General features: G+C 44.2%; 1 protein-coding gene across 1 annotated transcript in view; it reads right to left on the bottom strand.

Moving 5' to 3' along the window:
* The window catches only part of Atg2 (Autophagy-related 2), a 118,521-nt gene that overhangs the window by 58,169 nt on the left and 46,280 nt on the right, over positions 1–14,072 (bottom strand). The window contains exons 16-19 of the mRNA XM_075698916.1: positions 12,313–12,488; positions 11,483–11,576; positions 6,795–7,041; positions 1,835–1,977 (exon numbers count right to left, since the gene is read on the bottom strand). Of these exons, the coding sequence (XP_075555031.1) occupies positions 1,835–1,977; positions 6,795–7,041; positions 11,483–11,576; positions 12,313–12,488 (660 nt within the window). The remainder of the gene's footprint in view (positions 1–1,834; positions 1,978–6,794; positions 7,042–11,482; positions 11,577–12,312; positions 12,489–14,072) is intronic.

The following is a 14,072-nucleotide window of genomic DNA, read 5'->3' as shown; positions in this document are numbered from 1 at the left end:
GCCAAGACGTCTCCTGACGGGGCTGAATTGCAACACACAGCAACTTTCCGTAGTATACCACACTAATTCTGGTACAGTGAAATCTCAATGTAACGAACTTCAGGGGACTGCAGCAAATCGTTAGTTATTCTGAACGGTCGTTCTAGGCAACACCTGTCTAGGCGGAGCATGCGCTCTGACAACCTGACATGTCCTCCGCAACAACACAAAAAAAGTCTCCTCCCATGTTTTTCTCCTCCGACGCCATCTCAGGTTTTCCAAACCCATGCACCTTGTCGCTTGTTAGCCTACTGTTCCGGCTGCCGTGAAGGATAGATGGAAATTTAAGAATCCCCAGAATTCTTAATATTAATTCGTAGTACTGAAGCATTAACATGACATGGAAACTGAATAACATTCGTTATTCTGAAGAGTTCAGTATTATAATGTTCATAGCACTGAAATATTTGTACTTTGGAACTGTAAGCAGTCAGCAGGAAATGTCATAAAAGTTTGTTAATGTGGCATTCATAATAACAAGGATTTACTGTACTGGCACCATTCCTATCTGCTCTAGGAACCTGAAAGGTATTTTCTGCTGTTGGAACTGTTGAACTTCAAAATGACAAAGTCTGAAACTTGATCATTTGGCTGCCGGGTGATTTTCTGAAGTGCAACAAATTCAATTTATGTCTAGGTAACACACTAGCATATTTGAAATTAACATGCTATATAACAAGTATTAAGAGTCGTGACAATCAATGTTCCTCAGAAAACATGGCTTCATACAGCATAATGTGGACACCCAAGTTCTTGAGTTGCTGCACCATTGAAAAATTGCATGTGCTTATTGTGCTGGTCCACTAAGTTTTAAAACGACAGCGACAAGCAGCATTGACACTTGATAAGTTTTTTGCACAATCTGTCATATACTAATGAAACCTAGCATAAAATTTTTTTAAATTATGGGGTTTTACATGCCAACACCACGATCTGATTATGAGGCACGCTGTAGTAGGGGACTCTGGATTAACTTTGACCACCTGGGGTTCTTTAAATGTGCACCTAAATCTAAGTACACCAGGGCACACAGGTGTCTAAATTTTGCCCCTATCAAAATGTGGCCACCGTCGCCGGGATTTATCCCGCGACCTTGTGCTTAGCAGCGCAACACTATAGCCACTGAGCAACCACGGCGGGTTGATAAAATTTTCTAGCTTAATTAGCTAACTAAATTCTAACTAAATTAGTTAACCAGAGTAGACGATGCAGCCAGTTCTCACATTTGTGAATTCTTTAGCACGGCCAGGTGTGTGCATCAGTGGCCAGACGAGCATACTTAGGCACGGCACCTAAAGGGTTAAACGAGTTTCTCACTGCAATTATGGCTTCGTTATATCGAGATTTGACTGTACTAAAGTCCCGCTTAATTTGCGGTTTATGCTATCAGCATCACCATCGCATTTCCTTAGCTTAGTGAAAGCCTGAACAATTAACACTACTCTGTGCAGCAATAGCCGAGCATGTGCTCCTTGTTGAATCCTTCGATGCCCACGCTTTGCCATCACTGCTTTACAACTGGCATCTGTGGCCAGTGACAGGACTTCACACAAAGCCACGACATGTGTACAAAGTGCACAGACGTGCGGTATTCCACAAGGTGCAGGAAGTTTTCGTTAAAAGAAAATATCGTCACCCACCCAATCTGTACGCTGGTTGAGCAGACGAAAATTCTCCATTACACTTGGCAGATTTGCGCAGACCCGAGTCGAGAAGTCGCGGAGAAACAACGACCAGCCCAGTCGGCTGGGCAGCCGAGTACGTCAAATCGCGGCACCCGTTTGCACCACCTCACCGGTTGTAGATGAGTTCGTATAACCGCTTGTCAGGCATGGTCACCTCCAGCGATGGCAGCAGGAACTCCAGCTGAATGCGGCAGTTGCTGGCTGCCTTGTCAATGAAGGAGCGAAGTGTCGCCTTGTCACCTGGCTGGACCAACTGCGATGCGAGAAGGAGTGCGCCAAGAGTTGAACGATTCGTCCCGCTTTTTTGTGCACACGTTGCAGCGAGCCTACCGCTCGGCCGTAAGTTCCAAGTACACAAAATAACGACAACATTTATTTGAGTTTTAAGCTTAATACATTAATGGAAGGCCAGGTTACTGGCACCATGGACAGCTGTGATGGGTAGCCACATCTTGCAATGCTTTTGTTCAATCGCAACACGTTACAGAAATTATTCTGCCATATGGGCGTTTTCGCCAAAGTAAAAGAACTGACTTCATGTTAACGAATATGTCGCTGCCAATTCTTTAGATCCTTTACACCAGCAGCTAAGTAGAACAGTGTTGGCCTTCTTCGCTGCGAGGTGGCACGTCGTCACCAGAGCAACCACCATGGCATCACCAGAACAACCACAAACACGTTTGGTAAACTGGTATTCTGTGAACTGCAATACATTTATACGTATCGGCAGGCTAAAAGGCAATGGCAGGACAAAACTTCTTAAAAAGTGGAAACCTAACCAAGAAAAACCAAGCAAGAGTAACAACATGACCAGTTCAGCTCGCAATTACTCTCCAGGCCTGCCCTGGGCAACTTCCCGCAGATGCCCGTTATCACCCACAATCCCCTGGCATTTAGGTGTCCTTCGAATCTGTCTTAAAAACTTGCATCGCCCATCTGGCAACACACTAAATAAATAGAGCCGCAAAAACATGGCACCACCTGGTGCCACAAAGCTCTGGGAACCCTACACATCCAACAATGTGAATACAATGTGCCTTGAAGGGACAATGAAAAACCAAACGCGGGAGCTTTGCTTCAAGCCGGTGATCGTGCGAGTCTGCTTAGGTATGGATTGAGAGCACTAATGTATGTGGCTACTTGTGCAAGTCACACGTGCTGTTGAAGCCCTGCAGTTGCAGACAGATAAAAAAGGAGCACATGGGTGACCAACCTTGGGAAAGGAGGCTGCACAATGCAAATCCTGTCAACATCACGTGGGTACAAAACTCTGCAAAAAGGTTTGCTACCTTTATTGCAGCAATTATCCCTTTGACGGTCAATGACGTAAATATACGGCGCCGCGAACAAGTCCGAAAATGGTTGATGCCGTATATTTACGGTGCCGTCTGTATGTTTAAAAAGCACGCCAATTTCCTAACTTTTTCTTTTCTGTCATGTGCTGCCACTGTGTGGGGATACAGGGAATTTTTTTTGCATGCCTCCCTCTCTCGGTTTTCGTTGCATGGTTTGTTTTAGCGCTAGTTTGCTCCCATGTGTCTATATGCTACCACTCGCGCATTGGCGCACGCGCAAGTGGGCCGCGGTTTGGGTTCTGTTTCACGGGCGGTTTTGGCTTCTTGCGCTTGCAAAAGTGATGGCTATCTCATTCCTAATCGCTCAAAGAGCGACTGCTTGTTTCTCGCTCGTTAAGTGCTCACAGGGGTGCGCATGGGAAGGATGCCGCCGTGCATGCGTTTCCTTTTCTTTTTTTTTTGAAGACTCGCGAAAACTAATTGCCCTAGCTGGCTGGCGATAAGATGAAGATTAGCCTAAGTTCGTCACACGTGTTGCTTTTTTTGATGGGCACACAACCAAACAGTTTTCACGAGTGCACGCACCTACGCAGTTCGATTACACTATGGACGTACGTATTAATGTAAGAGCAGGAACATTTGAGGCTTGCGAAATATTCTCATGTGTGGATTTTCAAAGCCTTGAACTCTGTGCATAAATATGCATCAATTTTTTTAATTCTGATAGGTTTATTTCCTTTTTTATTGTTGTTATTCATGAATGAAGAGTGCATACTATCAACGCAAAATATTTTTTTCTCCCTTTACAGTCACCCTAGAAAAATTACGGTAAATTTTTTTCGAAATAAGTCCCTAAGAAGAATTGGAATCTGCAATAAAAAAAAAATCGACCCTCGGCGGTCGCCATATGGCGAAAAAAAAATAGACCCTCAAAGGGTTAAAAATTTAACTCACCCAACGTTTTTTTTTTAAATGGCATGTAGGATTTTAAATGGTGTGCAACATATAGCACAATTCTTTGAGCTAGATTACTCTAAGGGGCGAACATATTTACACGAGCATTCAAAACGAACATCAACTCATTAGGTAAGTAAATGAGCTAAGGTAATTAACAAGCATTCACTAATTTTCTTTCCTGTTAATTACCTTATGGCCCATATTAAAATTTACTTATTGTAGCTGGCGACTTCAAAAGTCATTTCCACCTTGAACTAAGTCTTAGGATAACACCAGTTTCAAGATATGTATTCCAAAAGTTTGCAACCAAATGCATTCTATTAAAAAAGTGGAACAGTGCATATTTACCACTAGTTTTACAGTGCTTATTGATGCATTCTATTAAAAAAGTGGAACAGTGCATATTTACCACTAGATTTACAGTGCTTATTGGAACTGGTGCTAGTTTCACTTTTTCCAAGTGGATGGGCTTTTGTGACATAACTGGGTTCAATTCTGATATAATGCACTATGCACACAGAAATTAATTAGTTAAAATGATTAGTGAAATTTCCTTAATAATTAAATGATGCATTTTATTTTCCAGTGTAATAATGTCCAGCACTGAGTCATCATCACCATCATCAGCCTGTTATGTCCACTGCGGGACGAAGGTCTCTCCCTGCGATCTCCCACCACCCCTGTCCTGTGCCAACCGATTCCAACTAGCGCCCGCGAATTTCCTAATTTAATCGCACCAACTAGTCTTCCGCCATCCTCTACTGCGTTTCCATTCTCTTGGTACCCATTCTGTAACATTAATGATCCAACGGTTATCTAACCTGCGCATTACATGACCTGCCCAGCTCCATTTCTTTCTCTTCATGTCAATTAGAATGTCGGCTATCCCCACTTGCTCTCTGATCCCACATCGCTTTCTTCCAGTCTCTTAAGATTAGGCCTAACATTTTTCGTTCCCCTGCTCTTTGCACCGTCCTTAACTTGTTCTCGAGCTTCCTTGTCAACCTCCAAGTTTCTTCCTTATATGTTAGCATTGGCAGAATTGATTGTGCATCTTTCTTTCCAATGACAGTGGTAAGCTTACAGTCAAGATCTGACGATGTCTGCCGTATGCACTCCAACCTATTTTTATTCGTCTGTGAATTTCCTTCTCATGATCAGGGTCCCCCCATGAGTAATTGACCTAGGTAAACACTCCTTAACAGACTCTACAGGCTGACTTGCGATCTTGAACTCGTGTTCTCTAGCTAGTCTACTGATCATTATCTTTGTCTTCTGCATATTAATCGTCAATCCCAGTCTTACACCTTTTCGGTTAAGGTCCTCAATCATTTGCTGTAATTAATCCCCAGTGATGCTGAACAGGACAACGTCAACTGCAGATCAAAAGGCTGTTTATATATTCGCTGTCTGTCTTACACCTAAGCCTCCCCAGACTTCATCAAAGCATGCAGGGAATAGCATCAGAGAGATTACCATATACAGCTTTCTTGATAGGTAATTTTCTATTTTTCTTGTGGAGAAGCAAGGTGGCTTTGTTGCTTTTGCCCAAGATATTTACATATGCCTCCTGCACTCTTTAATTAGCCAACGCCTTTATGACTGCTGGTATCTCTACTGAATCAAATGCTTTTTCATAAGCTAACAAAGCCATATAGAGTGGTTGATTGTACTCTGCAGATTTCTCCTTATTTCTCAATCCATTGTACAGTGCCCATTGTACAATCCTGAAGCCAGCCTGTTCCCTTGGCTGACTGAAGTAAAGTGTTGCCCTTATTCTATTGGAAATTATATTGGTGAATATTTTATACAATACTGAGAGTAAGCTAATGGGCCTATAATTTTTCAATTATTTAACGTCTCTTTTCTTGTGGATTAGTGTAATGTTGGCAGTCTTCCAGTTCTCTGGAACCTTTGAAATCGTGAGACATTTTGTATAAAGGGCCGCAAGCTTTTCAAGCAAGATAGCTCCTTCATCTTTGATGAAAAGTACTGTTATTCCCGAGTGAGCAATCACCTCTAAGTAATCTAGCTCAATGGCTAGATTTGTGCCTATGACACAGCGACTTTTTAAATATTCTGTTAAGCGACTCAAAAGATACACCTGGAATCAGGAACCAGCACTGAGAAGGAGGCACTATGAGGAGCTTGTGTGCTCCTACATTCTTTTTTTTTTTTACATTTCTTTTTCTCCATTTTTATTCTAGCATGATTGTGCCAAGTAAAGTGAGACACTGGAAACATGCCCTATGATGAACAGCTAATTTGCTTACATAAAATCGAACCATATCCTACCAAAAACATTCCTCTGCCCTCTAGGCTGTGCGTTACGGTGCTGCTGCTGGCATGCAAATTTTCAGTGCTGGTTGCCTACAGCCACATCAAGAGCTATCTGTTTGACAATCAAACAGAAATGCTCTTACGAAGTTTACAGCAGTCCCCGATGACCATTTTAGGCACCCAGAAATTACTGGAGCATGAAAATGGTTAGCACATACCTGGGTTTGCCTAAACCTGGTCCTTCCGACTTCAAACTGCTTAGTGGCTTTGCAAGTTGATCGTTTTCAACTAATAATTCAGTGATTTGCAATGGTTATGCGTGTGCACACTGTCTTAATGCCTTCTGTACTTAGAAAAGTGGGACTGCTTTAAAGGCAGACAAAGCATATAAATGAAGCCACAAGAACGTTTGAAGCCACGAGCACAATCAGACAAATCCATGCAGGATACCAATTGTTACCCCGGTAGCAGAACCATGGCACTGCCAGGGTGCCGTCTGGTAACTTTGCCAGAAAGCCATGGGCTGGACAACCATTACCTTGTCACTCTCGGCGTTTTCCTTGGCCTCCTGTCGCTGCTGTTGCTCCTGCAGCCGCGTCGTGCGGGGAGGGCTGATCTCGTTGTTGTCGTAGCAGAGGCAGTGGACGGTGAAGGGCGAGCCCGCATCATTCTGTTGAGGCATCATCCGCAGCGTCTCGAACATCGTGGACGGCATCATGCTCTCCTCGCACAGTTCCGTCTCCAAAGGCGAAGGTTCATTGCTGGGACTGATGGAGATCCTCAGGCTGCAATGGTAGGGACACAGGAATAACCGTCGTAAGTTAGGGGACTGACTCGTCAATCGGCTTCATAGAGATGCTAGACAAAAATTCTAAATTATGTTGGAAGGCCGCTTAACCCTGTAATGCCCACACAGTTCCACACAAAAGAATATTACAGCAACCTGTTTACCTTTATTTCTGGCCATGGAAAGTACGTTTGGGCAAATAAAGAACGAAAATATTTAAGTTCGGTATATCAGTATAGTGAATCAATGAATGGTTTGCTGAACTATTCACAACAACACTCGCTCCATCGTCTCATCGGCACTACTATAGTCTACACACCGAGCTTCCCAAGCTTAAATCTGAGTTCTGGGTTATCAAATTCAGCATAGCACATAAGATATGGTGGGCATTACACAGTTGTTAATATGCTCGTGTAAATATAAATTTTTGGGTTGAAAGCGAACGTGAAGGGAATAGTGATAGTATTGTATAAACCCAAAGTGAACAGTTCCAATAGTTATGGAAGTTGTATCAACTCTTCACAATATAGCTAGAAGTTGACAGATCCAGAGAAAAAGGGAGGCCTTAACTTCGAAAAATTGAAGCCATTTAATCCCGAATTATAGTTCATTTTCGAAGTGCTGTTATTCAGATATGTCTTGCAAAACTAAGTTTAGCATCTTTTAGAACGTCAGCCGTTAGTAAAGAAAATTTTCCTACTTTTGCTCAGTCTTGTGGTTCGCTCTACATTAAATTTCTGGACATTTGAGGCCATGGGGACGTTTCACACGCACCAATAACACAGCACAATGTGTGTTGCGTGTTGTCGCAATCTCAATGGCAATGTGATATGCGAGCAGTATGACTGGCGATGTGACATGCACGTCAAAACAAATTTTTATCGCATGTTTTGACATTTATATACAGTCAACGACAGATTTTTCGTTTCCTCTAGGGAACGTAAAAACGTCCGAAAATTCAGGCAGTCCGAAAAAATGAATGCATGCAAAAAAACTCACCTTTTTTCTTTTTTTTCACGGATCTAGAGGTAAAGGGCGAAGCAACAGGCTTCCAAAACCCTGCCACAGCATCAGTGAAGTGGCCATAAAAAGAGGCGTTCAAAAACTCTGTATGCAGCCGACTGCCGGTTTATTATGTACGTGTGCATCGTCGGGCAGGCGCTGTTATTGCTGCAGTGGCTTGGAGAACTTGTTGATTGTTGTTTGGACGGCGTTCCGGTTGCATGCGATCATATTCGCCTCGATCTGAGCAAGGTTCATGTCAGCACTGTACAGCGATGAAAGAGTCAACAGTGCTCGCGTCAACTCGGCGCTTGTAGGCGGCGCAGGCATTGGCTCCTCATTTTCAACATCAGAGTCTTCTGAATCCCCCCACAACCTGATGGACTATTTCCTCGTCAGTCAGTTCTGCGTAGAAAGCGAGCTCGTTGTCAGCGTCAACAAACTATTCAAAAGTTATTTCCGTGGGTATGGAAACCCCAGCAGAGCGGAGGTCGTTGATCACGTCGTCCGATGGTACTGCTTTTCGCGCTTCGACGCCATCGGCGAGGACGACGAAGACAGAGTGGGGGCCATCGAAGTCAAGCGAAATCCTCAAGTTGCGAATAGTGGAGTTCGCTGACGAGCGTTGAAGCACCTAGGCCTAGCGTCGCAGAGCACACTCGACACAACAGCACAACCACACAACACGCTAGCCAAAACGTGGCCTGCGTAAACAAACAATGACGCCGCTCCGGAAACTCTGCCGGAGACGGAAGTGCGGCCATTTGCGGCGATGAACATAGCCAGCGTGGCCAGACCAAATCGTGTGTGATGGCTAGATTCGGCTAGTTGTGGTTCAAAGTGATGATATGCTTCGGCTGCAAGTCGATTTCCTTTGCAAGGGCACTGCGCGAGGAGCCAAAGAACCTTCCGTCGCGTCAAAAAGTCCCGAAAATTGGACGGCGGGGGGTTCGAGCGTCCGAAACTTCAGATGTCCTTATACATTGATTCTATGGGGCTCGTGGCGGTGCCGCGAAGACGTCCGAAATATCAGGCATGTCCGAAAATTGGGGGTCCGAAAATTCAGTCGTTGACTGTATTGGTTTGTTTTGAACACCTTGAAAATTCCGAATGCTGAAATTTGAACCGGAGGGTACGCCAAATAGCACAATATTGCAAATCAAATATTCGCAACAGCCTCGTTAGCAAAACAACACTATCGAAGCTCCATTCATTGGCATAAGCAATTCCCGAAGTGCAATCCCGAGAAAATACCGTTTAGATGACTGTAAAGCCAGCTTTCCTGTGCAGCAGTTTGCCTAGCCAGTGGTGGCACAGTCAGTCTTGCAATCAACACGTACGAGTAAAGTTTGCTAGTCTGTTGACATGGAAGTTGAAGACATGTTTCTCATGATGAAGCCAAGTGCAAGAGCCAAGCACCCAGCATAAGGAGCTTGTGTCCCGCTTTCATCTGAACCATGACTGGTGCTACCATTAGTTGGGCAAGTGTGCAATGCAGAGAAGCACACTCGAGAAATAAAAAAATGGGGCTATTGCAAGCTACTACGGAGAACCAAAGAACTTGCCAACCACACTACTACTCTGTGCCACCAACTCTAGGCAGTGCAAAGAGGACTACAGGTAGTGTTAGTCGATCGGAAACGTGAACCAGCTGCGCATTTTGGCGAGACGAAGAGAATTCGCGCGTTGGGTGTCCTGAATAAGTCCAGCGTCTTTCCATTCAGCCAGCACCTCACACAAGTCAATCAGCGGCTGACAATAGAGAATTTTACCTTGTCCGTATGTGTAATTAGGGCGTTTTAGAATACGCGTACCCAAAGTTAGTGAATGCAAACCACCAGGTTACAGAAGAAAATGAAAAAGTACAAAATAGAATGCAAACAGGGCATGGCACTTTGGGTGCCCAAAGCCATTTGCGTACGCACACCTATCAACCCCCAGACCACTTAAAATACTATAAGAGATGCCAAAAAATACCGAAAGTGCATGAAAGATACTAAAATACTGTTTTATTGCTCAGAAATTTTTTGGTTAGGTTAAATGCACAACTAGCATGTCACACCAAACTCATACCCATTCCTGCCGAAGGCCTGACACTCAGGCCGCCAGTATGTACCAAATAAATAAATAAAATTACACCTTGGACGTTGAGAGCTGGGCTCTGCAGCTGTCACAGCTTTAGCCTGTCCGAGAAAGTCTTTGTCGAGCACCTGTCGAACGCCACTTCCTCAAGTCAGGCCGAAGCAGACTTCACAACTAACAACTACTCCACTGCCTTTTCTGACAGAGGCACGAAACTGGGTGTGCGCCTTTTTAAAAAACTTTACTGAAAACTCCTCCCCACTCTGAATTGCTACATGAGACTGTAAAAATACCCAGCATAACTTTTGAAAGTTTCGCATACAGCAAAATATCGAAGACCACACACCAATGCTCACCAATCCGCTCCTGATAAGTTGCATCAGCAAGTAGATCTTTTAACTGAAGATGGCTGAACTCTGCTTGAATGTTGTCCAGAACGGAATCTATACTTTGCCTATCTTCAAGTTGCAGCAGCAGTCACTGAGTGCTGCTGCCACTGATCATGATCATGGCACTGACCAAATGATCACTGACTTTGAATGCAAGTCAACATATTCAGTGTTGCCAAAATGGCACCGGGAATAGGCCAGATGCAGCAGTTATTGTGACTACATAAACCAATGCTCATTGCATGCACGCATTTTGAACACAGAACATGTAAAATCATAAAAATGTGGGTGTCAATACTGTACTCATAAAAATGTGAGGAAAATCGAGCACTCTAGGATAAAATCATATAACCTGGTAGGTATATGTACGCAAAATCTAAAGCACCCTATATCAGCATTCACGGAATGCTGGGTTACTGGAGGTACACACATAAGCAGTCAGGTTGGTGGAGCCATCTTGTGACGCAGAGTTTGACCGGAGGGGACACAAATATGGTTGCAGTGACTGGCCATATTTCACTTATCTGCTGGAGTAACGAGTCGGCAGCAATGCAATCAACACGCTGTTCCTTTTGCTTCGAAGTCACGAAATGCCACTACCAGCATTGTTACAGCCGTTACCGTCCACCATAACCCAGTATCTGCAGGAGGAGTGAACCTGTTAGAGCGCTCCGATGGATCAGCCCTTCCAGTTCTCTACTGGTTAGTCGACACCTAAGGCTTTTACCGTAGTGGATGACTTTTGCTAGAGAGAGCAGGGACCCTTTCATCAGTATGTAAGGACACCCCACTCTCGATTGTCACAAGAGTAACACATGTGCTTCCAACAACACACATGCGCTTCCAACATCCCCAGAGCTATTGAGCAGGTGCCCACACAAAAGTTCAGAGAGCGTTATGGCTACATGCGGGGCTATTGTTCGAAAAATCTATGGCAAAGCCACCAACGAAACGAGGAACGCTTACCTGGGCAAGTCAAAGTCCTCCTCTTTGACACTGGGGTCTCGAAACACCCTTGCAAATGGCACTGGTTTTGAGAGCTGGGACTCTTTGTAGAACACTGCGAGGGATGAAAAAGTATTGCTCGGAGCTGTACAACCGAAAAGGGCCCCGATTTTAGGCCCTATACGCATTTTCAAACAGTACAGTGAAACCACTGAAATTTCATTGATGCGGAAATTTCATCGTTGCGAAACTAGCACCACACTCACCGCCAGATTTATCAGACGTACTCGATTATTTGGACTTCCACGCAGCCCTCCATCTATTCCACAGGAGCTATATAAACAGACTGAAATTTCGGACACCGCATGGCAGTGTCGCTCAATTTTTCAGACTGGTTCACACACACAGCGTCACAAACCTGGAGGCTGCAAACAAAGGTGTCAGAATTCAGGCGAATGATGAAGTTGTCGAGGTGACTTCTCAACTTTTCAAACACCGTGCGGCAGCTGCGAAAACAGTTCCATCCGCACTGCACCAAACGACGTCTTCACAAAGCACACACATAACCTTCCAATACTGACATTTATGTGCATATCGCACCTTGGCACGTGCACTGGTCTGCGTGGAATAGACAGTAAATGTCAAGGTAAAATCTACACTCCTTTCTTCGGGTGCCGACGAATGCCAATGGCTTTCTTCGGTCCCGTCTCTAGCACCACAGAGATGAGACACCTGCAATGCTGTTGATGGTGTTCCTTGTTGTGCCAGCATTCCCAGACAGTTTCAATGCAACGCTTAACCTTGCTATTGATCCCAATGCGATGCCTTTCGAGCGAATCGTGCCCACTTACGATGAGCCTCCTTGCAGACTAGCACCAGCTTGAGGTCCTCGTTCTCGTCGGCAACGAGCGTTGTGGACAGCGTTGGCTCCAGGAGCTCCACCGACAGGATGTCCGGCCTCAGGTTCTTCTCCCACCAAGGCTCGTGGAGCACTTCTTGCAGCGGCCGCATATCTGGAATAGGAAACCTGCCAACGGAAAAAAAAAAAAGGCACTGTAGACTGGGTGTTGCATAAAATAATGACGTAGCTAACATACACCTCCTGCGAAATAAAGTGAAAAAAGGTTAAAGGGTGAACGTGGCTTTCGAAATCAACTTCTTTATTTCTTCATGGATATTGATGAAAATTGGCAGAGGTAGTGGTAATTTTTGTGTTGTTATTTATTTACTCAGATTACCTTACAGGCCCATCGAAGGGCATTGAGTAAGGAGGGCAACAGTAATTACATGACGAAAATAGCAAAGTGCAACATCGTTATACAATATTAACATGCAACAAATTCAGGTTATCACGGAATGTTTCACGATTGGAGATGGATGCAATGTGATCCGGGAGACTGTTCCAATGTGCAATAGCTCTTGGTAGTGGTAATGAGCTAAATGCCTGCATTTGACCATGAATGCGCATGAAACTAAGTGCGTTGTGAATGGGACGAGATGTGCGCACAGGAAATATAACAAATTTCTACGTTATAGTTAAACAACTTCTTTATTGACAAAAGTTTTTCTCATTCTGGGCTAGTCCCAAGTCTGAACGACTTACAAAATGTGTAGGAGAATTGTTCGAAACACTATGCGTTCCAAAATGAATAGTTGAGGGTGCGACATTTTTACTTTTTTTTTTCATTTACAACATGAGTCCTTTAGTTCTAATTTTTGATGAGGTGACTGTACAACTGTTATTTAGACTGAAAAACTAGTTGAGTCATGTATTCAGAAAAAGTTGCACAGGAAAAGCAAGAATGTCACACCCTGAATCGCCCTTCAAAGAATATAGTAAAGAAAAGAAAATGCAACTGAAACAGACTAGGCAGTCGCGAAGAAATCAGCAGGACAAGCGGAGTAGGAGGCAAGACAGTTTTGAGAAAATGGCTTTCAAAGTTGCACCTTAGATTTTAAACTTGTACCTTAGATTTTAAGCTATCGAAAGGGTACCAGGGCTGTAGTCAATGCGGTCTTATCAAATGCGGTGCTTCTGGAGTGTTTTGCCTTTAGTCTGAAGGGCATTGCCTGTCCTCGTTTTTCCCGAAGATATCCTTCTCCACTGCTCTGTGAAGAGGATGTTGGCCAGATAGATAGCAGACCGAATGTTGCGCAATATCTCAGAAAAGCACAGTGGGTCCCAGAATTTTATCTGCATACTGCCTTGTTGACACACATCTCTAGTGGAACAGGGGAGCTTACAAAAAGGGGCATCACTCACACAATGTCTGTCACATTCAATGGCGTGTTTTCGTCATTTTGTAGCAATGACCAGATGACTACAACGAAGGCTTTCAGCAGGATTTCAAGTTTCATTTTCCAGACAACGGCTGAGGAACTGGCCGTACATCAGAAAGCCACTGGTAGACAGGCAGCAATATAGCTGAAACATGCGCATATTGCAGGCCAGCACTTATGCGGAGCTGTTTACCCTGTGTTTTTACAGCCTACTCTCTGCACCAGCTACCATATTTTGAGAACATTGTATTGTACGAACTTTTTCTCCTTTGAACCTTGCGAAGGCCTGGAGAGCTTATGGAATGCGGTGCAAGGTTTACTGAATATTGCG

Source organism: Dermacentor variabilis, chromosome 7, assembly GCF_050947875.1.
Source record: "Dermacentor variabilis isolate Ectoservices chromosome 7, ASM5094787v1, whole genome shotgun sequence".
Lineage (NCBI taxonomy): Eukaryota > Metazoa > Arthropoda > Arachnida > Ixodida > Ixodidae > Dermacentor > Dermacentor variabilis.
This window is presented reverse-complemented; position numbering and strand designations above follow the sequence as displayed.